Genomic DNA, 26,227 nt, shown 5'->3' on the forward strand with positions numbered 1-26,227 from the left:
CGCTTGTTGCACTTCTTGCACCTCACGTTTGCCACTTTTCCACCGTGGTAGCTTAGTGGCAATGACGTTGCGCCGCTGAGATCGAGGTCGCGAGTTCGAACAATTGGTTCGAACCAAGCCGCGGCGGCCGCCATTTGTGAAGTGCTTATGGTGAATTCGGCAGATTCTACTGGGGCACCCCTATAAATAAGGTCCCTAGATAAAGATTTTTAGGGGCGAAGCACCTTAGGGTGGAGGCTTGTCCGTCCGTTCACGTCCGTGCTCACGGCTAACGTTGGCTCCAGAAACGAGCTGTTAGATGTACTAGACAACAAGTACAAGCAGCTTTACGATGACAACAAAGAGGTGATTGCTGCCAAGCAATGAGAATATTGTCGAGGTAACGACGGTGACATCATTGCTGAATTGATAGACGCGATGCATCAACAAGAAGAAGAGGAACCTCGACAGCGTGAAGATAGAGCCGCCGCGGTGCATCTCGAACATGAGGATGCAGATCTCGTTCCAAACGAAGACTTGCTGCGTCTTTTCAATGAAACCAGTCCCTGTCCTGCTGTGCGCAAGCGACAGGACATTATGGATACAGCCGAGTACAATAAGCTCGTGGCAGGAAGAACAACCCCTTCGTACTTGTTGGAGACTGCAACGTAGACATCACGGACAGCGACTGGCTTGTGCAGTATATGACGTCTCGATACGCTCTACGATGCATTTCCCATGACTGGAACAACCAAAAACCACCAGGGGAACGTGCATAGATCTTGTTTTTCCCAACTTCACGCTAGATCCGATCGAAGAACCATTGGCTCTACATTTCACGGACCACAAAGCAGTGATAATGAAGGGAAAACGGAATACAGAACTCAACACGACATACGAGTTGTCATAGAGTTACTGTATATAGGCCATAGAGTTACTGTATATGCTACCTTTGGTAGCAGTAACTCTACGCGGCGACGCTGCGCCGTGTTCGCACTAAGAGTGGACAACCCTGTACATGCGCGAGTGGGCAATGTCACGGGTGATCTACGGTAAGAACGATCCCCAGTGCTACTGTGCTTGGAATGCACTGTGCTTGGAATCCACTCGTCATGATCGATGATGATGATGTACCTCTGTCATGGCTCGCACCCACTAAGGGGGATAGGCCAAGAATCGGGCGGCAGTGGGAATGCTGAAGAAAATTCATGAGTAACTTCGTGGAGATGCGTGGCGTTTTTTTTTTTTTTTTTTTTTCTTATGTAGGGACCTTAACCATAAGTGCTACCCTATGGCAACGATGATTCGATGAAACGGTGCAGATTTAGGTGTACGTTAAAGAACCTCAGGTGGTCAAAATTAACTTGAAGTCCCCAGTTACGGCGTACGTCATAATAGACCGTGGTTAACTCCAGAATTTAATCATTTTTGAACGTTGCATATCATTGGGCACAACGCCGAAAACCATCGGAGGAAACATGAAGTGCTGGCAACAAGGTACTGTAAACAGGTGATTGCCGATGTCAGTTCGCGCTGATGTGACGTAATTTTCTGTTGCAAGATGCTGAGATGGTGAGCGCCCATTTACGGTTTTTAACTCTTTACGTAATCTCATAACTGACGAAGTTAACACAGTTCATTGCCGCCAAGTTGTAGGAAGTGTATACAAAGCTGTCATTTCTTACATTGCTTGAGTTCGTCTTGTGCCGATATCATTTAGGCTTATAGCTGTCGGGACCACAACTATTTTAATTTTGTTTTTAACGCGAAGTTATCTTTAGGTCCGAGAGCAAGTTAGTGATTTTGGGTGCCAGAAGTATGACAGGTAACTTTGATGAGACGTGACAGAAACTGCTTCGAATGTCGTCGCAGCCTACACGCTCCTGCCGCATTGACTGTTTTCATGCTCCGCGTTTCGTGTTTCCGCAGATCATTGCAGTCACCTATCAATCGTTACAAGTCACCGACAAATACGCAAACATGTTAAGCGTCCTAACATGTCGTGAACCCTATCTTTGGCCTCAGTTATGTGGATTCCGTGGACAGTTAGACTTTGAAATTCGTTTTCAAATATTTCTCTGAAATTGGGCGATTACCGATTGTTGCCGGATGCTGTGCAATCCGACGCCGGCGTTTGATCTGGTTCATTGTGTTGTAACAATAACGATCTTGCTGATGGAGCCGTCCATTAATTGAGAGTCAATGTTGTCTTCGTTCCTGGAACGTGGAATAAAACAGAAGTTCATTCACGGCGAAACGATGAAACGATGAAGCGGGGTGTTGTGGTTGAACTATGGTCTCTTGGTATATGTTGACAAGTTCAGCGGCGCCGAAATCGTTCCTGCACCTTTGGTTTGGTTTGCTCTTTCATTTGGTTTACGTGTTTTTCCGGCACATCATTCGCGTCTCATTCGCTTTCCGCGTCTTGAACGTGGCGCACGCACTATTTTCCGTCTGTACAAATTGTATAGAAGGGTTACACGCAACATCACCCTGTAGAGGTGCTCGTTACGCTGGCGTGTTTAGGTTCACGGTGTCGGGGGGCTTCAGTGCACGCAGCTTGACAGTGAACGTCCTAACTAGTGAACAGCAAATATCGAGAAGGTTTGGTTATGCAGAGGCACGATTTGATTTGAACAGTCATGCTTTGATGGGTGTTACAAGGGTCATCACTGTCATTTCTTTGAGCGAAAAAAAAAATGTAATCAAATGTAACCCTACAGCCACAGGGGTGAGTCTCAGTAAAGCCCTGAACAGTGCAAGTTTTTTTTCACAGTTATTAGATTTGCCAAAACCTTCGCTTTCCTTCGTGTGGTGGGCTCTCAGTCTATTTTGGTTTGGTTCCTAATCCTTTGGGATTGAGAAGCTGACTTCTGCATCGCTTTCGTAGCCAGGATTTTTTCTAGTGTGTTGAGAAGCTCACTTCTATGTCATTTTCGTCAGGATTTTTCCTAGTGGGGTTACAAACAAAATATAGCCCTAACCTTTGAAAAGTGTCATGTGCTGCTTTCTGAATAACGTGCTGCACAACACTGCACACCCACACCAGCAATGGAACCGCAAACATGATGCAGGTGTCTGCAGCAACGCTAGTTCACCTAGGACTGCTGGCCCTGTCTGTTTTCAAACCATTATTATAAATGTAAAAACTGTGACTGTCTTATTACCAGCCTGAATAACAGTCACTTCAACACAATAAATAAAGGAACTATAGGATGGAATTGTATCAATAATATCTAATGGGAACAGCTTACAATAATTTGTTTTGAGATACATGACATTTTTCTATAAGACCATGCTATCGCACTAACCCATTCTAAATAAATATGCAGCAAGCTTGCTTAATTGCCATCATAGTATGGAAGCAGGTGCTGTGATGCCTGATGGCTGTGTGTGCCTCTTATGTCATGCAGACACTGTGCTAGATTCACACTACGGGTATGGCGATGTGTTCAGTGCCACCAGTGCACCAGGACCTCTACAATGACATGAGAGCTCAGTTTCCGGAACTACCAGATGCAGTGATTCAGTCTTATGTACAGCTTGTAAGTAGCCTTTCCTATCAGTCTTTGTATTATTGTCAGTGGTTCCTAGCATCGGGCCCTAGTAAATAATAACTCTCACAACAAAAACATGTGAAATAAAGAAGTTACGTGTTTATAAGACACACTTGGTTACTCATTGTGTGTTGCTCAATGCTTCGCATTATATAGATGTCAACTACAGTTGAATCTGTCAAGTTTTTTAGCATCTTCGGATCGTACGTTTTCCTATTAGTACATTTATCATCTCGAAATATATATATATTGTGAGCACATTTTGTGCATATCGTCATCGTCATCTGTACATACGACTCATCATCTTGTGTGAGCGCTATTTGTGCATATCGTCGTCATCATTTGTACATACGACTCATCATCATCTTTTGTCTCGTGCGGTGCTTCGTCCCTGACTCGGGCGGCTGCTCGGAAATAAAGGCATCGCATCGGCCAACGTCTCACAATATACATATATGTATATTTTTTTTTTCCGGAACGTATGAACAAGGTTTTACTGGGTGTTTTTTCCCCACCTGTATGTTTAACGTAGGAAGTTGTTCAGATAAAGACATCGTAAATTAAAGCCAGTTTGCTCCGAAACGTGCAGTGATGCAGTTCTATAGCTGAGTGGCTTCAGCAGCAATGCCTGCCAAGTATGAAACATAAGTATAGCTTCCTCAGACCCAGCAAGATTGTTGTGACACTTGCCTTTTAAAGTCAGTTCTTATTGTCAAATGGCCTGTTATGAACCTGAAAACTACTTCTTTGTTCAATGCGTGCTCACATCAGTACCATTATGTGGACAGAAAGTCCATTTCTCCACTTTGTTCTCATAAAAGTGCCTTTTGTTTGCCTAAACACGCAGACACAGGTTTAATATCACATGGCGGTTGCTCGCATTTACTTTTCAGTCTTGATTGCCGATTCATCTGTTTGCATTTAACATGTACTACGCACTAATTTTTTTGTCTTTGGTGACAACACAGTAATACGTCTCCAGGGTTCATGCACTTCCTTGAAATTCTTGAAAACACATGAATTCGGAAAATGACATTCAAAGGCCCTCAGGACTCCTTGAAAATAAATGAGATCCTTGTATTCCTTGAAAACTGTGCTTGGGGGAAACTTTCGAACATTCAAAGTAACCAGCTTTGTATGGGGGCTATACCATGGGCACTGTCTATTGGGAAACGATCCCAGGTTATTTTCTTTTGAGAGCGTGGCTAAACAATTTCCATGTGGCATGTCCACAGGCCACTAACGACAGGCTTGTTTGAATCACCGTTGCCATTGTAGAGCTAGACAAAGCCAGATCAAGTGACCAAGCTGTGCTACCACTTTGTATTTTTGCTAGTTGGTTCGCACCGTAGCCATAATGGCTCCGTTTTCATACCCCAGGCTCTATAAATGCCTAGCAGAAAGGAAGTTTCAGACATTTGGCATTTACACAAGTGTCTGGCATGTCTGATGCCCTTGACCATCATGCCAGGAGGTGATTGGCATCATTATAATGGAAAAGACAACTTAAAAATGCTACCTGAAGAGCGTGAAGTGCATGGCCAACTCAGCAGCTGCTAAGCTGATTAGAAATTGCAGCAAAGAAGGGAGATTTCACAATATTTCAGTGTATGTGTAATTAAGGTTTGTTTCCCCCTCCTTGAATTTCAGCCTTTGAAATCATTGAAATTCTTGAAGAGAAGGAAAAACTCAAACCAAAATTTCTTTTTAAAACCTGACGTTTCGGAGCCCAACCGGCTCCTTCTTCAGGAGTGAGATGGCGTGAGGTGTAGCAGTGCTTATATGGCGTTTTCAGTTGTCCACAACCAGGCAGATATCTATCAAATGTTTACCTTTAATCCTTAACTTGTCCTTCAATTTTGGGTCAAGTGTTGTGTATGAACCCTGCGTCCCACATAAGATATGATTCTTCTTGAAAACTGGTGGCATAAAAATTGATTACACGCTTGACATGTAGTGCCACCTGTGTCTAGGTTTACGTTACATCAGAACAATTTAGCTTATCATTTCACATTTATTTTGGAGAAATTGAAGGTCGTCTGTGGAGGGTGGACACTGTGTCTGAGGGGGATAGAATAGGTAAAGAGTGATCTTGTTTATTTGTCTGGTGCGACTTTCAGTATCCCCGCAACAGAGCAGAGTGCATAGAACACCTCACCCGTGCAAGCCAAGACCAGCTTTACAGCCAGTTTGACTCGGAAGAGGCCTCGATAAATCGGGAGGGAGCACGCCTGCCAACTTCTCGGCTGTTCGAGCCCCTTGAGCCTCCGTTCCCAGTGGACCAGGACCTGCCACCACCGTACCCTGGCATGCTGACACCCGTGACACCCGTCACGCCGACCTCGCCACACTCGCCATCCAGGCTGCAGTATCACCGTTCCCCTCAGGCAACCCACCAAACACCACCCTACTTTCCTCCTACTCGACCAGACCAGCCTCCCGCACGCGCGGACTACAGGCCACAGGTATGTCCGTGAGATTTATTACGTGCTACCCGCCGCATTAGCTTAGTAAGATTGTGCACTGCTGAGCTCGAGGTTGCGGGTCCAATCTCGGTTGCAGCGGCTGCATTTCCATGGGGGGCGAACTGCAACAACGCTTGTGTACTTAGATTTAGGTTCATATTAAAAAAAAAGAACCCAGGTGGTCAGAATTCAGAGTCCCGCACTACAACGTGCCTCATAATCAGATTGTGGTTTTGGCACGTAAAACCCCTAAATTTAATTTTTTACATGCTGATCAGGTTTGTATAGTGGATGGTCCATCGCCTCCATCTTGCATACCACAGCTGCTGTTAAACATATTTGGGGCTTTTCACAGCTTAACAAAGAGAGTAAAGGTTTGGGGGCTTTTCACAGCTTAACAAAGAGAGGCAAAGGTTGCTAGGGATGCCAGTGCATAGTGCATACATTTCTAGCATTAAGAGCAGTAAAGTTAGGAGAGGTGGTTTGGAGTGGCACTCTAGCAAACGAAGGACAGGATAAAGCATTTGATAGATAGATAAAGATAGATAGTTTTTTGAAGATTGTGTGGCTCTCATCTCGATTTATTGTAGACAGACAGAAAGATGGGCATTGAGTTCGGGTAGCCTGGGAATATACAGTCGGAATATTTTAATATGCAGGGGTGTTTTTTAGCTGCACCAAATTTTTTGAAATTGTCTGTGGCAGATAGCACAATAGTAACCCTTGATCTAAATTACTAGGTGAGACGGTCATTAATTTTATGAAAAATTGGAATGCTTCATTGAATAATTAACATAATTACACCAATGAACTTTTAATTAATTTACAGCACATATTTTAATCTATGTAACTAGTGAGTATGCAAAGCATATCAACTTAGAACAAATTCTGAGGATGGTACCGGTTTCGAGATATGCACTATTGGAGTTGCGGTAAAATTGCATTGTTGTTTCACTTCCTTTTTTAAGAAAACGGCTGTTTTATGCATTGACACACCAAAGTAACTGGAACGCCAATGCATTTCATCAGACACTTTGAATATTATCTCGAAAGTAGCATAGTCCTGAAAATTCGTTCTAAGTCGATATACCTTGCATACTCCCTAGCTACAATTCGTAGATTTAAATATGTGCCATCAAGTAAAAATTCACTAAGTTAATTAGTTGAACTATGTTAATTATTCAATTAAGCAGTTTGAATTATTATTGAAGTAATGCCTGCCTCATATAGTAATTTAGATCGACGGTTAGAATTGTGTTATCTGCCACAAGCAATTTTTAAAAATTTGGTGCAGCTGAAAAAGAACACCCTGTATGAAGCATCCAAGGTTCCTATTGTGTTAGTATTTACTCTGTTCATATTCTTGCCCTTTTGCTGTAGAACAGAAGTAGGATGTTGTGCCTAGTTTGCATTTTTTTTTCTAATGTTTTCCCAATTTGTTTGGACTGCAGATTTCCACAAGCATGCCCACAACTTCACTGTATGGACCTGGCTGGCCGCAGACAGGTGCCATGGACTCCCCCATGACTCGGCTTCACCACTCTCCACCTGTCCTAGATGACATGATCCAAGGTGAGACCACTGAAGGGTTCACCATATGAGTAGTCCTCACTGAAGATTTCTTGGAAATGTTGTGAACGGTTTGCAGTCCATGGAAGCATTTCTGGGACCTTAAGGCTGTTGCTCTTAATAAAGGTTCCTTTAGAAGGCTTTCTTCATCTAGTTGGTATTTGATAATGACATATTTATCACCAAAAATGCTAATTGGAAGTTATACCTATGTTGCTCATGTTTCTGGCTTGTATGACCATGTCAGGCACAGCCACATATGCCTAAGGTATGGCAAAATGTACAACTAAAGTTATTGCAGGACTTTCTTAAAATTCTGTGTTGCATTGTGACAGCAGCACTTTTCAATAAACACGGGGTGGGGATCCTGCACCAATTGTGCCATTTTAATACTCGCATAAATTTCTGTGTGAAATAGCGGCGAAAGCAAAAAAATGTCGGAAATGGGGCGCCAAAACAGCTTTGGCTCCAGCATGCGTCGGCAAAAGATCGCTGGCACAGTGCAGGGCTTTGTGTTGTTGGTCTCAGATGTTTTGTAAAAGTAGCTTTCGTATTCTTTCTGTCTGTGGATGCTAACAGCTGCTACCGGTTAGGCCCCCTGAATAAAAATTGAGGTCGCGACATTCTTTTATCTTGCTCCCCGAGCCGGCGAGTGAGGGCAGGCAAGGTGGTCCTTGGCTTATCCACACTTCCTTGTTGGTGCAGCAATGTCACGCGGTTGTGCTAGCGCCTGTGGGTTCGATTCCCACCGCCGCCGGGCACCCACTGGCTTCAAAAAAGTACAAGCGTACCCCGGCCTGGCGTTCGGCTTCCTTCAGGGGCGATACGCTTGGGAAAGGAGCCTGCGCCCTGAATTCCCGTCGAAACCAACGTGAGCACGGAAAATGCGTAAAAATGCGAGCACGAAAATGCGGAAACAAGCGTGCGCTGCCGGCTGCGCCTTTTGTTTTTTGTTTTGTTTGGTTTTGTTTTTAATCATGAAGGCGCCATGACAGTTTCTGCTGATCGCAGTGCACAGCCTCACGATTGCGCCAATCACGGAGATAGCGAATCCTGGTATGGCAGCGATTGCAGTGGTTGGAAGTGCAATTGCTGCATTCAAATAGAGCAAACTGAGAGTGCAAGTGGCGAGGGAAGGGCATGCAGGGAGGGAACTCGGATAAGGAAAGGCCGAGAGAGGAGGAATGTCGCTACAGTTAGCTTATTCAAGGGACATGCACACAATCGCTCAGTGTGAACTCCAGATGTCGCGGTGCTTCTGGTAGTCTAATGAGTGGCAAAGTGAAGTCAATTACGCGCAATATCTTGGCTTGAGCTAGTTTGTGCTGTTCTGTACCTAAAAATGTCTTTGAGGAAACCACTGTGGTGCTCATTAACCCTATAGTCTCTTCACATCTTTGGAAAACACCTCTGGTTAGTTAATGAGTAATGCAGTCGATCCCAATTATATCAAACTCGGATATATCGAATTATTGTCTATATCGAACAGATGTAAAATCCCCTTGAAAATCCCATGTCCAAGTATAGCAATGTACTACGTGTACATTGAATTCCGTTTCACCGCCACATTCAATATATCAAACTTTGTGCCCCGCTTCTGCAAGTGTGCTTCTCCTAAGAAAGATGCTGTCAAACAAGAAATGGAATCTGAAGTGCAGTACAGTAAAATCTCGGGGATACAAATCTCGCGGGGTCACGTGATATATTCGTATCACCCAAAATTCGTACCGTCAAAACATACACAAAGTTTAAAAAACATTATTTTATTTTTACCAGAAAAAATTTCTAATAGTAGAACCCCATTGATACTTTCCTCGCTGCTGTGTTTTCCTGGCTGCAATGTCACGTTTTTGCGGTCCCGACCTAAATCCCATTGACTCCCATGTATTAAGTTCCCCGTGATACGTCGCCAATCTGCAATGTTCCTGCAGCTTACGTTGTGCTTGAATGTGGCGTTCACGTAAATTTAGCGATGCAGCCAGCTTGTATGTTGCAACAAGTGACTAGCACATTGCAGAGACAGCAATCTGTGACGTGCGCAAAGTGTGCGCCTGCATGGGCCTCATCGTCAAAACGATCTGCGATGTTGATAAAGTGTGCCTAGTGCCGGTAGCTTCGTATGCGCTGTGCTTTCGTTCTTTAGTTCGTGTAGAAGGGATAAACAATGCGAAGGTCAATTCGCTCGCTGCTGCTGCGCTTGCTCGCGCCAGCCTTTCGATAGCGAGTGTCCGTGGTCATCGGGCGAGATGTGTTCATATTTACCTGTGCACACGTGACACCATGCTTGGTAATTTAGTTAGTAAGCGAATGCTTACAAGTTTATATGGCCGTTACAAGTAACACTATCCTTACTTCGTATAACTTTCTACTACAGTCGAATCTTGATAATTCGAACTCGAAGGGGCCCGAAAATTTGTTCGAATTAAAGGAAGGACGTATTTTTGAAGTATTCCAGCACCATAGCATGATGCACGAACGGTGCGAGTCGTGAAATATCGCGGTGCGCAAATGCATAAAGAGCGCAACTGCCCACGCCGGCCAATGCTCGGTTCCCGATAACGGCAGAAAACGAAACTTCGGGGAGCGGACGGCGCCTGCATGGCAAAGGGCGGGCGCGCGCAGAGACGAATGTGAGGGAGGATGGTGGCAGGGAAGCGGATTTGGACTCCCTCACAGCGCCCTCACCTTCAACGGTCTCCGCGCGCGCGCGCCACCGTGCCGTGCCGGCACCGGGTCATAGCCCGCTCCCTGAAGTTTTGTTTTCTGCCGTTATCGGGAAGCGAGCGTTTGCCGGACTTGGCTTCCGCCGCTGCATTAATGGGTCGCTCCAAAGCTTTTGCTTTATGGCGGCAGATTTGGCCTCGGCAACTCCGCCGCTTCGGTGACTCCCCTCGCTCTCTCTCCCAACTCCCTTGCAGCTCCCTCACCTTCAACGGTCCCCGCGCGCGCACGGCGCCGGCATAGCTCGCTCTCTGAAGTTTAGTTTTCTGCCGTTAGCGAGCGTAAAAGCGCAACTGCCCATGCCGGCCAACGCTCGGTTCCCGATAACGGCAGACAACAAAACTTACAGTGAGCGGAAGGCGCGCGCCGAGACCGTGGAATGTGAGGGAGGAGGGCGGCAGGGAAGCGGATTTGGCCTTGGCAACTCCGCCGCTTCGGTGGCAGTGGCTTCGGTGGCTCCCCTTGCCCTCTCTCCTGACTCCCTCGCAACTCCCTCACCTTCGACGGTCTCCGCGCGCGCCTGCCGCTGTGCTGGCGCCGTTATCGGGAAGCGAGCGTTTGCCGGACTGGGCCTCCGCCGCTGCATTAAGGGGTCTCTCCAAAGCTTTTGCTCTATGGCGGTGTCGGAGCAATGCCAGTCGGAGGCGCCGCCGCGTTATTTGGCGCGCTGCTGAGAGCATTGTCGGCCCGTGGTATGTTCGAATTAACCGTCGCAAATGCTTTCGCGTTCGAATTACCGAGCATTTTCGCCCATTGGAATACACATAACTTTGACGGGACCACAGCGTCAGTTCGAAAAAACCGGCAGTTCGAATTAAGCGTGTTCGAATTAACGAGATTTGACTGTAGCACAGTCTTTTCAGACTCCCGTTAATTTTCCCATAGCACTCCATGTATACACGTATCGCTTATAGTGCAGTTGCGGAAGCCGAAATACCGGTTACAGTGCGGCTGTCTGGAAGTTTGGCAGTCAAATGGGATGGCGAACGCTCTCCTCAATCCGTAGATATACTCCAATGTAACGCGAGTGCGCACATTGAGCTCCATGACGTCACGGTGGCGAACAACTGGTGCATCTCGCGCCATCGGCGTGTTCCAACGTTGCTGGCCCGTGAATAGCTCTGTTCATATTTTTCGCCCGACGCACCAAGTCGCGCCGGCCAAGCATCCCAGCATTCCTCATGAGGTGCAGGATGCGTGGCTTTCAAGCATTCCTCACGATAGCTTTCAAGATACTGCGGCCCCTGCGGGCCGCTGTATCTGCGCTATGCGCGCTCGGAGTAAACACCCCCCTCCGAGCGGTGCGCGCGACGGAATGCAGCGCCCTTCCTTCCCGCTTTCCTCTCTGCGTGTGCGAGATTGAGACGCGATCACCGGCTCATCCTCGCACGCTTTCAGTCGCACATATAGCACACAGCAACAATTTTATCGCCCTTAGACTTTATACGGAACCTCGCGGCGACAGCTACAGCAGCTCGAAATGCGCCTGGAGTGTCTATATAATTGCTGTCACAATAAAATTGTTGTTTTGGTTATAGTGCAGTACCGCTTATAATGCGGATATTCGCTACTCCGGTGACTTGCGTTATAAGCGGCCTACACTGTATTGTGAGCAATGTATTTCGGCCAGGGAATGTTATGAATTCGTATCACACCGAAATTCGTACCAGCCGTGATCGTATCATCGAGGTTTTACTGTACATGCCACGGAGGAAAAATGAGCAGGGTGCTCTCAGTTTTGCTCGCTGCACGTATGGATGGCTTATGCAAACGGTGGCCATTCATTATTGGCAAGAGTACATCGCCACTCTACTTCAAGAACACGAAAGGCCTTATGGTCCAATACACATTCCACAAGAAAGCGTGAATGACATTCCATCTTCGCACTGAGTGGCGCTGGGTATGGGATGCCAAACTGGAGATGCTGTGCTGCTGAGTTTGTCTTGTAGACAAGGGCTTCCCGCAAACGGCATTTTAGGATTCTGTGAGCGGCCAAAACGAATCCGACCTCAACCTGCACTTGGACGGATTGTTAGATTAACATTTAACTAAACCACCGCAAGACTCATTGCTGTGCAATTTGCGGGTCTGCCCTGAAAGGGTTTCATTCATGCACACATGGTTACACTTGAGTGCAAATGTCCTGCAAGCTTAAACCCACTTCCAAAACTTAACGGCGTGTGTTTAGTGTTGACACTCACTGACATAGGGGCCGAAGGCGGAGGGCCAAGAACAAAGGGACGTACCTGCCTCCAGGCATCAGAGCGCTGAACAGCACACAAGAAGAGACGTGCGGACTTTTTAGGACGGTCGAGAAGTGAGGACAACAGGTTCCAACAGGAACTCATTTCCAAAACCCGGCATAACAATCCTACTTATGACGATCGGTCATTTAAACGCTGTATTCTTGGTATTGTAACAGACACGCGGCCGGGCATATTCTTGCGCAATTTGCAGTACAAGTGCGCTGCTAGCGGCACAGCGCATATCCATACAGGCTAGTTTGCTTCCGCGGTGCATCCATTTCTACCTTGTGCTAAATAAGAATGTGCAACAAGCACTTTGACACGCGCAAGGCGCTGTGCGGTCGCATGTCCGGGTGATGCGGCCATTTAGGGTTAGCATTATTATTGTGTATCAGCCCATTCCGCAGCGCAAACTACTTGCAATGTTCGTGAGCAAAACATTAGTGAACTTTCTGCATTCGATACAGTCTTGGGAGAAGCAAATCAGTAAGTCCCCACTTTTCATGATCTTGAGAAACTGTCCAAGCATGTGGAGATCTCAGATAAGTTCAGATAGGCTTATTTTATATTTAGAATTATCAATACTCCGATATATTTTGTAATCTCCTTGGAGTTTTTTATATCCTGGATCCACTGCAGTATGAAAAATGCCTTTAGGCTGATTTTCAACACTTTAATGTTGAAAAAGTGGAGCAGCATCATGTTTCGTATAAAGTCAAAGTGCAATAAGATCCTACCACACCCCGCATGCTTTAGGTGTGAGTGAAGGCATGCTAGGGTGAGCCGACAAAGATGGCGGCTTGAGAGCGAGCAAGGGGAAAGGGAAGGGGTAGGGGAGTCGGCTTGTGGTAACGCGATGAACCCTTTTTGTTGTGTTTGTGTCATTGTTTACGAATATTAAGATTTGTAGTTTAGCAGGTATGGCGGCATGAACTCTTGCACCCTTTCGCTGTGATGCAGCTCTTCTCACCCACCAGCGCCAAAGGTTTGAGCTGCTGCAGCGAACGTACGCCCAGCAGATGCAGCTCCTCCAGCAGCTTCGAACAGAGGTGGAATCCAAAGAGACCAGATTGATGAGCAAGCATTTGCTTGATGCCACTCCCTCACAGGTTGGTGGGCATCAGTGCCTTTGTTTACTTTTGTGTAGTTCTTGCCTGCAGCTTTCCAGTCAGATCTTGCTGCCCTTCAATCTGTTAAGCAGTTCTGTACAGCACAGCAGATGCTGAAGATAATCATTATCGCCAAAGAGGTGGGTAGCATGGCCTCTGGGCAAAGATACGACGTGGACGAGTCGTGCATCCGCAAATGGGAACTGTTTTTAAATGATGTGAGCATTGTGCGCACTTACTACTTCCACTGTATGCACTTGTTTTATATGTATATATATATATGTATTTTTTCTCTTCTTCTTCTTCTTCTTCTGGGTGCTTTAATTGGGGGTCCTGGTTATAAGCAGAGGTGGGTTACACACAGAAAAATGCTGTATAAGTACGTTGGACGCTGCAACAAAAGTGCCTGTTTGCAACTCCAAATTAGCTTTTCGCCTGCACCAGAAGGTAATAAGACTTCTATTATTGCAAGTGCTTGATATTAAGGGCCACATATGAGCCTGTAAGAAAATAAAAGACACTGCTCTGCTCTCCTTGTTTTAGATGGAGGAACTCGGGACCCTGCGGAGGAGGAACCGGACGTTGAACGTAGAATGCCACTGCCTGCTGAGTGAAGTCGACCTGTACGCACGTGGGGAGGTGCCGCTAGGGGCCACTGACGAGCACTTCTACCATAGGTTAAATCCGGGCCAGGCTGTGCCTCACCCAGTGCCACCTCCTCTTAGTAGACCTATCCTGTCGCCACCCCGGGTGTTGCAGTCTAACAGTAAGCAGCCCTACAGAGGATTATTTGTCGCATGCTGCAGCACTCATTGTTCTAGAGTCTTAGAGCAACAGCTCCCTTAGGTCTGTGCACGACATGCATAACTAAGTAGCTGGGCAGGAGAGGGCAATGCCCGGAGAGGAAAGCTTCTGACTTGGTTAGAATACGTGCACTTTATAGTTCATGGTGTTCTTATAAGCCGACTATTCTGTCATATAGTTGTACAGTACGGTCAAGCCAATACAACTGAAACATTCGTTTACTTTTTCGGAAAGTCGCTGATATGATCCATCAAACATACATTGATACATAAAAGTAAAGTTGAGTCCACTTATAACAATACCATTTTAAACAGTATATAATATATAACAATTAAAAAACCATGTTACAGCCAACTTCATAATGTATTCCACGTTAAAACGCTTACTGCAATTGTTTCGCGTTGAATTAATGGTTTTGACAATTTGAAAAGTGTGAGCCAGCTAGAAAAGGAAAAAAAACAGGATTGTGAGTTTCTTCTGATGGCACTGCGCTGTGTACATGTAACTTGCTTCTTAACCCTTGAAGCCTCAGTCAGCTGCTTCAAACATGGAAGTGAAGCGAAGGAGGTTTCCCTACACCCCTTCCCGCCTTCTCTGCTTTAATGGCCTTGCCCAATGGCCGAGAACATACACATGGTCTGAAGGTCACGTGAAACCGATGTTTCTCTCTATCCTTGCACCCCAGCGCACTCAATGCACTCAACAAACATTGCAGTAGTGCAAGGGAGAGCAATTCTGTATGTGCATCGCCCACGTGGTATGATGTTTAAATTCAGCTTTTATAATGTCTGGCGGCTACTTAAATGCTAAGTGCTAGCCCACGATACTTCCTCGCTCACTCGCTGTGGGCTTGCCGAGGCTCAGCGGGTGCTGGGCCCCGCTCTCCAAGGACGCGGGCCATGTGGCTCTCGTATAAATGATTTTCTTCTAAAACCTTTCCGGAAGGCTTAGCACTTTGGCAGGTTCAAACACACCGCAGCAACCATGGCCTCGCTCCCAAGAAAGCTCGCCGCCGACGCTAGCTATCAAAATCCACACTAAGCCTACGCTCCAGTTCAAACAAAGGTTGTCTCGAACCGAGCAAATCTGTCTTTCGATGTTCCAAGAGCCCCACATTGGACACCATTATGTAGGGGTAAGGGGATGCCAATAGAACTACGCCTCTGCACACCACAAACCGCGGTAAGCACACGTCTGCTCATCAACCGTGGCATGGTACAAGCTCGAGGAAACAATGGACGACAACCACGTGTTGGCGCTAGAGGATTTTCCGCGCTCAGATGGCACGGTTGCGAAGTACGTATATTTGACTGGCGAAGCACTCGTTGCACAGGTGAAATGGGCAGACATCAATGAAAGTGACAGTAATAGCCATGCGCAGCCGGCAAAAGTTGTGCTATCCCGAGAGGCTCTTCGCATGACTGTTGCATGACTTTGCATGTGCTGCAAAAGATGTAAGTCACCTTAGTGCCAGGCAGGCAAAATTAACTGGCTGGATTTTTCACTACAACAAAGTGAGTGTCGTAGCATGCTCTATTGTCATACAGTAAATGCTGTATTTACTGGATTGTAATGCGAGGGGTGACTTTTCATTGCGTCCACCAAGACAAAATAAAAAGAAAGCTGCTAAAGTAACGCGAGACCACCGGATGAATGAAAATGTTGCAGTTCCGCCCAAAAGGCGAAGCATCAATTGAGATAGCAAATTAGTACAAAGCTATACGGAGTAAGGACAGTAGTTTTATTGGATGTATAAACTTGGACACATTCGCTTACTAACTGAATTAACAAGCATGGTGGCAGCGCACACTAGCAAACATGATTAGACCACACTCGATGACCGTGCACAACCACTGTCAAAATGCTAGCGTGAGCAAGCGTGCCAGCTGCAGCGACCGAAGGTTCGTGCAGTCTATCGCTTGAACGGAAACTGAGCGGCGAAAGCACAGCGTGTAGAAAGGTAAGAGCCGTGTGGAGATGGCTTTCAAGATACGGTGCGCGTGACAGCCCGCACCGCGCAAAGTACGCAGCATGGTGGCAGAGTAGAAGCCGTGCCCCCTCCCTCCAGCACTGCCTTTCGGCTTTCCTTATTTCGCATGGGAAATTGAGTCGCCAGTTCCCCTTGTGCCTGGTCGCAAGATACGCATTTGGTGTCGCAGCTAAACGTCGCCTCCGCCCCCCCCCCCCCCCCCCCCAGGACCTTTCGCACGACGGAAGACTTCGTGTTTGCGCTAGCTCTGCCGTGTGTTTACTCTCCGTGAAAGCGTGCGCGTCCCTCGTGCATGTTCACTTGCACATTTCACTCGTTGATTAGAATTGGGTGCATCATTGCACTTTTTAGACAACTTGAATTTCAGTATTCGATAGTAACACGAGGATCGACTTCAGGTAGCAAAAATCTGGGAAAAAAACTTGCGTTACAATCTAGTAAATACGGTTAATGCTTGTGGTCCTTTTCCTGGTTGTCGTCCTTTTCCTGGCTTGTTTTGCGACACAAACCGGTCATAACAGTCATCGGTTAAAGCAGTGCAATTTTTGTACCAATTCAATCCTCTGTACTAGTAGGCCTTTCTTGCAATGTGTCGATGACATCAATGGCAGAATACTAAGTTTGTGTTCCCTTTAACAGCAGACCGTATTGTAGACATTTGTGAAAACGGGACCTCTGTGTCAAGGTCTGTAACTTGCAAAACATGGCAAGCCTTCTGGCACAGGTACAGTGGAACCCCCCGATTGTGTGTCCTCCGATTTTGCGACATCCCAAGTTTAACGACAGATTAGTGTAGTCCCAGCGAACTCCCCCTAGAGACTATGCATTAAAAAACTTGATTATATGAGGCAAGATTACGCACGTCCTGTCTCTTACAACAACTGGCGCGGAACTGCGAACCCAACCTGAGGAGTGCCACAGGCGCCGCCAGCTCCTTTGCGGCACCATCCCCTTTGTCAGGAGGGGGAGAGCGCCCCTTTGCACGCAGTAAGCTGAGAATTCTTTCCACTAGCCTCCTTTTTCCTTCCTTCGCATTCGCTGCCTTCTCATTGTTCGTTTCCCTTTGTTGCCATCTCGTTGCACTTTCTCTCTGCATTTTTTGCTCCTCTAAGTTTTCTTTCCGAGATAGCTTTGTTCTCGCGTGACTCTGCACCAGATGTGTCTGCGTTTATGACTGACATTGTTTCTGGCACTGTGTCAAGCTTTCTATCTTTGCACAGTGCAAAGTGTGCAAAGTCCATTGCCAAGCCTTGTGAAAGGGAAACTATCTTTGAAAGTGGTCCCCCGAGAATATCGCCCCAGTGTATATGGAAAGCACGAAAACATGTGCGAATCTGATAAGTGTGTTCACTCACGCAGTTCAGAGCTTTCGGTCTACACAAGAGACCACTTCTTGCGCGTCCCTCTTTAGGTTCTTGGTTCCGCGCGGGCCGTCATATGAGACAGGATTAGGAGGCATTGCCTCATGCTGACACTGCTGGCTGCCACCTTGGACAAGGATGATGCCAGAGATGCTGCTGTGCCTGTGTTCACAGATGTAGTTACGTAGCATCGACAATATTTGGAAATTCATCTGTGCAGGCGATGCTGTAGGGGACCTCCTTGCAGAAGTCGTTGGGCTCGAAAGAAAGCTTTTGCAGCGTGGCTCATAGAAAGCCTACAAGAAATTGACTGATTTTTTTTTAAGTGTGCAAATGGGTTTTGCCATGCTGGCAGGTGCGGATCGCAGTACAGCTAGGTATGATAAATCGTTCCAATAAAGCGTGATTGGCACCTAGCTGCACAGCAGTATTCTTTTTGCAGTTAATCTTATGGTGATTTTGGTTTCCCAGTCCTGCAGAGTATTAGCCTATAGTTTAAATTAAAGCTCCTCCGAACTCTGTCGCACGAATCCGTTCATTTTAGACATAGGTTTTGTTGGTCGGAATATGCTGTGATGCCCGGATTATACGACATTCTCATGCGGTCGCGAAAAAGTTGTATAATTGGGGTTCCACTGTATATGGTCACAGTGGCAATGTTTGCGTTGTGAAATTTTCTGCCAGCTTTTCTGTATCATCAGATGTACTGGACATATTATTATAGAGGACATAGTTTTCTTCACTGAAGAAATATCTTAGCACTGTGTTCTGAACTATTTTGCGTTTTTTATGTGCTGTCGGACGCCTATCATGTTTTCTAGTGCACCGATCTATGTACACATCCCTTTGCGCACTTGTGTCTAAGCACAAAGTCTGTGCTTCTGACTGCTATGACTGCTATGAAAACACTTCCCACTGTTAGCTATTCTTATTGTTTAATGCCTCGCATGCATTTTATCCAAAAGGGTACTTATGTGTCTCCATTTGTTGCTGCTTCTAAAGGCATACCGAAAAGCTTAATTGTGAGCCATTTGCATGTATCAAACCTGATTTTCTAGGCAAAGCACATTCTTGAGATCTGGTATCATTTAGAAAATGGGTGGTTGTTCTTCACATTTCACCTGTTGACTCACCACAGCAGGAGGTAATTTGAAGCTGCAGTTTAAAAGAGAGTGAGGAACATGTCTAGGGGGGGTACAATTAAAACACTCATTGTCATCACAAATTGACTTCCCACCAAAATTGAAGTGTCGTGTGCTGCAGCCAACTTTCTGCACCCATCATCGACACTGTGCAGCAGCACGCTTTTTTCACCAACTAATCGAGGGCTGTGGGGCACCAAATCACACGCCATTCATCCATGAATCAGGATGTCATCCATCCAGAGGATGAACCTCTGTCTTTTGAGCATTTTGCCTTCTTTGGCTCCTTCCCCCTTCCCATCTTCATGTATGGTCATGCACCCCATTTCTCCTTGTGCAGCACCCTCACCGCGACCGAACAGCATCCTTTCGGAAGACGAGGAGAACCAGGAGGACAACCGGTGGAAGTGCTCCAAGTGCACCTTTCTCAATCACCCGGCCCTGGAGGCTTGCGAGCTGTGCGAGATGCCCAAGGCACCCTCGTCAGGTAACTGGGGTCTGCGCTACCTGCACCACCTGAATCTGTCACCCGATCAGCGGTGCTATTGCCACACGTACCTCCAGCGCGCATGACCAACTACACAGCCCTGCTCACATGCGACGCAATGGAAATCACCTTAGTTGGCTGTGTGTAGATTTTGACTTTGTAGACTTTGTTGACATGACGCACACATCAGTGGAGGGTTACCGTAGCCATTCAACTGTGAGATTTGTGGAAAGTGCGCTGGTCTTAACGTGTCAGAGGTAATGTTTGTCTCTTTATTTATTTCATTACATTGTCTTTTCTGTTCTTGCTAAAGTGTGTGTTAGTGTGCTTGTGTGCGTGCTGTGTGCATTCCTCAAGATGACCTGCTTTGTTCAAGGCCCTGAAAAAACTCAAAGGGTAGCATTCAGAGGTCAAACTGAGCTATAATTGTTACCAAGCCAATCTGTAGGACAGATCAGCTTTAATAAGGTGCTTAACATAAGCCACGTAGGCATATTTAATGCTGCCTTTGGGGAGAACCTGTACTTCCCATCATTCCTACGCCTCTCGAACATGCCATATTGGCTGTTGTTGCACACACCGATGCAAAAATGTCCCTATAATAATCTGTATCAAACCGTACAGCAGAACAGATGTAAGACTAGGATAGCTGTCGCTTTTAAGATGTAGTCATGTGTAGTGGGACTGCTTTCTTTGTACATAGTTGATGATCAATAATTTTATGGATGAGAAAACTTGTGTTGAGGCAAGAGAAACCACTTTGACCCCGTACATGTACAATAGTGTTGCTAGGGTAACAAGTAAGCAGGATGATAAGTAGGAGCCTACCCACATGTTAGGGCTGTGTACCTGTAGAGCTTGTATCTGTCTGTTGCACACACCAAGAGCACCCTCGATTTTTGCAATCCCCGTGGTCAATGAAAGGGTGTCTCACATCTGCCCATTGTTCAGGCCGCATTCACTTCTGCTTGATGAGTCAACACATTCAGATTGCTTGTTTGCTCATCTTCATATTTTCTCTTCCCATTTCCTTTTAAAAGGACACTAAAGAGACAAAGTAAGTTGAGCTGTATAAATAAATTACTGTATTTGCTGGTGTATAAGGTCGCACCTTTGTATAGACGCACCCTCTACTTTTCGCAACTTTCAAAGAAAGAATTGGTACATAAGGCGCATCTGCTGTATAAGACGCACATATTTTAGATTGGTCGGCATGATCAAACATGATTGTGCTCCTTTGTACACTCATCGTGAAATGTTGCGCTCACCCATTTTAGGGCACTAAATTTCCGTAAACCAAATTTTTATGAGCTGAAAATTCTAGCAAGGTAACTTGAACCAACGCTTCTCTTAGGCACAGAAAACCAGCATATATTGCACTTTACCCGAAGTCATTGAATGTCTCACCTTCCTGGCAAACTTTCAAAGTTCAGTCACTTTGGCCGGCAGCGTCGCTGGGTTACCATCGCAGCCTCTGAATAACTTGTACGCCGATGTTATAAGCATCTTGAAGTCAGTCGCTGGCATTTCGTCTGGGGAGTGACATGTTGTGGCATGCTCAAGCCGTACACACAAACAGCAATCACATCACGTGTCACACCTGAAATGCATTACAAAGTGAAATGACTGGAAACTGGAAGCACGGCGACTACTGCTGAACTGCTTAGACTTCTCGCACGGTTGACTGATGATGATGACATATAAGTGGTGCTCTCTTTTTCCTTTTTAGAGCAGATGTCGGGCGCCACCATGTAACAGTGAAAAATTGTGGTGCCATTGTCTTATTTAGTATGTTAGTCCTGTGGGTATAACTTCTTTACAAAGAAAACTGCACTACTATAACTGTAAACTAGTACGTGTGACTTCTTATCACGGAGGCCACGATAGCGACCTTTACTGCAGCTGCTACGCTACGGTAGCCACACTGCCTACACGGTGAGCGCTCGGAGCTGGCATGGTCGCTCCACTGTTAACACAGGATTAGATTTCTGCCACGCATGGTTTCTTGTACTCATGAAAAAAAAAGACACGTATATTGGTTGCACCAGGCGTGCTTGGTTTTATGCATATATAAGACGCACCGAAGAAAATTTTTAGAAAAAAGATGCGCCTTATACACCGGGAAATATGGTACCTTTGTACGATTGCGAAAAGGCTTGCTAAGCCATAAAATATGCAAAAACGAAAACCGGTGGCGATGCCACCTTCAAGTTCCCACACCAACTTGTCATGATGTCATGGATTGTGACAGCACCTGCTGGGGCCTAGTTAACTGTTATCAATCTTGAGATGGGCTACGTTACATTCTAAAAGAGCCAAAAACTGAACATAACAAGTTTCAAGAAATTTTACTAAGCTGCAATGGCTCAAATACGAGAAAAGTTTTCAATCCGTGACGTCACATTGACATACTAGCGCTGGAATTTAGTTGCGGAAAAAAAAAAATGGAATTTGGACCATCACTCTCTCTAAATATAAGAGTATTGAACCTCTTATACCGGGAAATCGACAAAAATAGAGTTTTGAACAAAATACTTTATCAGTCTAAACCAATTGTTTCTCTTTAGCGTCATTTTAAGAATTGTCTTAGAGAGGTCACTGAACCATTCAGCTTCTCAGAGAATCCATCTTAACAGGGTTCATCTTAAAGGCAGTCTGTGTAAGATTGTGTGCACCCTTTCACTGTCCACTTGTATACACATGTTCTTTGTTGACATATGTATATACACGTTGTCACTAGTATGTCTCCTGTAGTGTCAACCAGCACAGTTCCTAGTCTGTTGATACTGCTAATTGGTACACTTGTTGACTTCTGTAATGTCTTACAGTAATGTTAATTGTAAAACGACACAATAGCTCGTACATAATGTTTTGATTAAATAAAATCTCGTACCTGAAGACAGTTTATAACTATGTTTTCAAGCTTGCTTGTGGCCACTGTGGCCATAGCAGTTAGTAGTGTGCCACATTGTTAAAAAAAAGAAAACTTTGTGGTTGTGGCATTTTTTTTAATCTGTTGTTGTAGGCACAGTGCTCCAGAACTTGGGAAAACCAGGAAGCCTTGTCCTCACCATTCAAATTGTTATAGGCCCTCTGGAAGTGAACTAAGAGGCTTGCGCTAGTATTATGACTTGCACTAGAGCTGGGGTGTCAGAAAGAAGAGACGCTTTTATTGGGGTCTCGTATGTGTTGCAGTCTGTAAGAGCGCACGTTGACTTCTGGAGACACAGCCACTTGTTCTATTGAGCACTGTCCTGTAGTAGCTCTGCAAAAGCAACCTTAGGATTGCTTTAAGGTGTGTTGCTTAAGGTATGCTTCTGTATTGCCTTGGGGGTTTAAAAATGTAAAAGCTCAGTCTGAGTATTGCACATTTTGTAATTTGCAGAAGCAATAGGTAGTGTCATTGTCAAAAGCAATGTTTAGGTGCACTTAACTCTTTCCCTACCCTGGGGAAAATGACTGTTTTTGTAAGTTACACAAGATTTTTTTTTACTCTAGAAGAACTGTTGCACTTCAAGTTTCATACAATATATGAAAGCAAAGCATAATTAGTCGACTTTTCAGGCATACAGCATTTATTAAGGAGATTTATGTTATAAAAAATATAAATTGCCAAACACAAGATTGTGAAATAAAATTTAACAAAACTTCTAAATACATGCTTTTATCTAAAAATAAAAACATGCTAAAGTATTTCTGAAATATGCAAAATCTTTCACTGTCTAATACTAGCCACATTATATGCACAGCTATAACAGCTGCATGGAGCTCCTCTGTGTGAAACATATAGGGGAGTGTTGCAAGTCTTGCAGTAGGCTCGTTTTCTGCTGCATTTTGCTGTCATAACATTTCTTGCAGCTTCAGTATGTCTCCCTGTTAGCTGGCTAGTGCCGAATGGCTTAAATTGGTGGAGGAGCACGAATTAGCATTGCATTCTCAAGTTCCGGGTTGATTTCCGACGTCGTCCCTCTCAGAGTCAAAGTCAGATGAAAAGGCAGCCATCCTCTTGACTCGCTCATGCTCAAGCCATTGGTAAAGCCAGCTGCAGACGCAGCACAACACGAGATCTGCGATATTTCGGAGCACACATCGCTTTCGGGGGTGGCCATTATTGAGCATGCGCACGTGTTCAGAGTCCGTTCAAAAATCGCCACCAAGTGGGGAAAAAACGAACTCCATCTGAAACTAAAGTTTAGTTGTCCTGCTATGTGTCAGATGGCACAGTGGGTCGGTTAGCTGTACAGAAGGTATCGAAAACGGCATTCGAAACCGTTGTTAGCGGGCTAATGATGCCCAATGGGCACGGTAGGGAAACAGTAAAAGGGAGTACTGACCGGACATTCTCAACTTGTAATTTAATTTATCTAAATGAACTTTCAAATCCTGTAAACCTTGGAAAAAAATACTGGCAAGCACCAGAGCGACCATATTATTTGTTTCTCTGAACCAGTTTTGGTTTCAGTACCTAGGAGGTTGATGCGTCATGACATCTCTATACACTGGCTCACTTCATTTGTGTGATCGCTGTGGCTTCCGCTCGTGTGCCTAGCCAGAATAAGCTTGCGCAGTGCTTTTTTTTTATTTCTTTATGAGCAACACCACTATACCTGGCCTTATTGCCACACAACATCTTGATAATGTTGATGGCGTGAGGTGCATTGTGAGACGACTTTAGTATCAAATTGATATCTCTTATGTTTCCCATCCTTCATACTTGCTAAGTGTGATTCTTTTACTGCCAGAAGCAAGTGGTAGAGTTTCTAGATTTGAAAACGTGTGTCAGTACTCCATGATGCTGTTTCTTTAGTTTTGAAGTTTTGAAACCTTTTGCTGTCATGTACATCACAATCTTGTTACTGTAAGTAATAGTACAATTGTGACAGAAGGCATAAGAAAGGCCTGCTCATACCAATTCTTAATGGCTCTTGCACAGCAACACTAATGCTCCAGGCTTTCTGTGCTAACTAGGGCTGTGCATCTTCCACTGCATAACTTGCATAACTAAATTGAGGACTTCGTCGGTGCTGTAGGAAGCAGCTGGGGGAGAACGCAAAGAGCGGAATTACAATTTTGATGGATGCGTACGCTCTGAAGGCTTAGAAATCAAGTTAAGATCAGTAACAGGAATGTAAATTGCAAAATCAATGCCTTTGGTAGCAAATCGTTAGCCAAAAGCATATGCGGCATGCAGTTAACTTGGAAGATGTGAATCATTGTATGTTTGATTGCAAAATCATTTTATGGCTAAGCATCGGTAAAACATGTTTGGAGAAATCGATCCTTCATCTATTTTTGAAGAAGTGACCCACCCCTCTGTATTCTTGGGAATTGACTAGTGAAGTCTTAATTATGTTAGCAGCCCTCTTATATTTATGATGAAGTTGGAATTAAATGTCAGCACTTTGCAGCACTTGCTCATGCCACAGCAAAACAGTAATGCCTACATTTGCAAAAGCTGAACGCTGCATACTGCATTGTGCTGGAAAGCCTATGTGATCATCAGTGTAGTAACTGTTGTCATTTTCCCATTTTTCCTTATAACACATGCTGAGCAAACGTGAGGCAGCAAGTGTAAGTACTTTAATGCAATGGTACCTCAATGACACTGCTACATTTGTTGTGTGTCATGTCCAGTACAGTGCATCGTTGCATCAAGGGGCGATCCTTAATGTTACAATATTACTTCAGATCGTAGCAACGCTAACAGGAAGTGTGCACATGTGTGCATTTCTTTTGCCATATCTGCTTCCACCGCTTTCAGTGGTGAAGGAGCTAGACTAGGACCAGCACCTTAATTAGTACTTGTGTGGGGGCTCAACAATTGGCACATGTACAGCAGACCTTTTAAAAGAACAACATGACAGGACTTCAAAATGTCCGTTTAATCAGATGTACAGCTTAAAACAGAATTTATCTGCATCTGTGAAACGTTAGCAACGATCCCCAAATGTTCTGCTTAGCAGGCAATTCACAATTAGAACTTTTTTTAACGGAGGCTAGGGTTCAGTGTTATAACACCTCTGCTGGACATGACAAAAATCAAAACTGTATAGAGAACACAAAGATCGCTTGATGTGCACTTTACTGTTTCGAGTTCTTGTTATCGGCACTTTTCCTGAAGATGTTTTTCCTTTTGTTGTTTTCATCAGATGTGTGACCGGTAAAGCGCCCACCACAAGTATTCATTGCCAGGAGACAGCAGGCAGCCAGGGCGTTCACACAAAGACAATGCCATGCTTCTCGTCACTGGTGGCACACTATGTGCAGAACATTGTACAGATGAACTCTTCAGTTTTTTGTACATACCATTTAAACGTGCTGGTAATGTTTTGGTAAAAGATGGTCCTGTAAGCTTAAGTTATGCAGTTGGAGAGGATAATTGTGAGGTTCGTGCATTCCATTCATTTGTGACGACATAATTTTTTGTTCTTCGTGTAACGTATTTGTCTTAGTTGCGTATGTGTGACAAATAAAAATTGCAGCACTGCGTCCTGTAGTGTCCGAGAATATTTATTTCGTCTGGACTCTGATCACCCAGACGTGCTAAAACACTGTGTGCAGCATGTTACCAAAGTAAACACACTCTTCACAGTAAATACATGCTTAAACGCAACTTCAAATACTATTTATTGGGTAGAGTGCACTTCTGCTTTAACGGTAAGTGTAACTGTCTGAGCATCGTCATCTGAAGAAAAGCTTTCGCCACGACATTCGTCAGAGCCCCATTGTTTCTTTTTATCTTGCACGAAATAGACGGATGGTTTTGCTACATTGTGGCGCATGTTGTACTGACCTCC

The 26,227-nt window shown here is 45.2% G+C and overlaps 1 protein-coding gene across 1 annotated transcript; it reads left to right on the forward strand.

Annotated features, from left to right (window-relative positions):
* Positions 1-1,427: 1,427 nt before the first annotated feature.
* LOC119461438 (TGF-beta-activated kinase 1 and MAP3K7-binding protein 2-like) lies at positions 1,428-25,921 on the forward strand. The gene is made up of 8 exons (XM_037722741.2): positions 1,428-1,551; positions 3,393-3,524; positions 5,657-6,001; positions 7,453-7,573; positions 13,498-13,646; positions 14,190-14,412; positions 19,284-19,430; positions 25,580-25,921. Exons 2-8 carry the CDS (start codon positions 3,420-3,422, stop codon positions 25,585-25,587), a joined length of 1,098 nt encoding a protein of 365 aa, XP_037578669.1. The 5' UTR covers positions 1,428-1,551; positions 3,393-3,419; the 3' UTR covers positions 25,588-25,921.
* Positions 25,922-26,227: the final 306 nt, after the last annotated feature.

This window comes from Dermacentor silvarum, chromosome 8 (genome assembly GCF_013339745.2).
Source record: "Dermacentor silvarum isolate Dsil-2018 chromosome 8, BIME_Dsil_1.4, whole genome shotgun sequence".
In the NCBI taxonomy this organism is placed as follows: Eukaryota; Metazoa; Arthropoda; class Arachnida; order Ixodida; family Ixodidae; genus Dermacentor; species Dermacentor silvarum.

What these genes read in the sequence shown, in the direction of transcription:
- LOC119461438 (XM_037722741.2), top strand. Translation starts at nt 3,420, where the DNA reads ATGGCGATGTGTTCAGTGCCACCAGTGCACCAGGACCTCTACAATGAC. An exon ending in TTCAGTCTTATGTACAGCTT is followed by an intron (nt 3,525 to 5,656) that starts GTAAGTAGCCTT and finishes TGCGACTTTCAG; the next exon opens with TATCCCCGCAACAGAGCAGA. An exon ending in CCGGGTGTTGCAGTCTAACA is followed by an intron (nt 14,413 to 19,283) that starts GTAAGCAGCCCT and finishes CTCCTTGTGCAG; the next exon opens with CACCCTCACCGCGACCGAAC.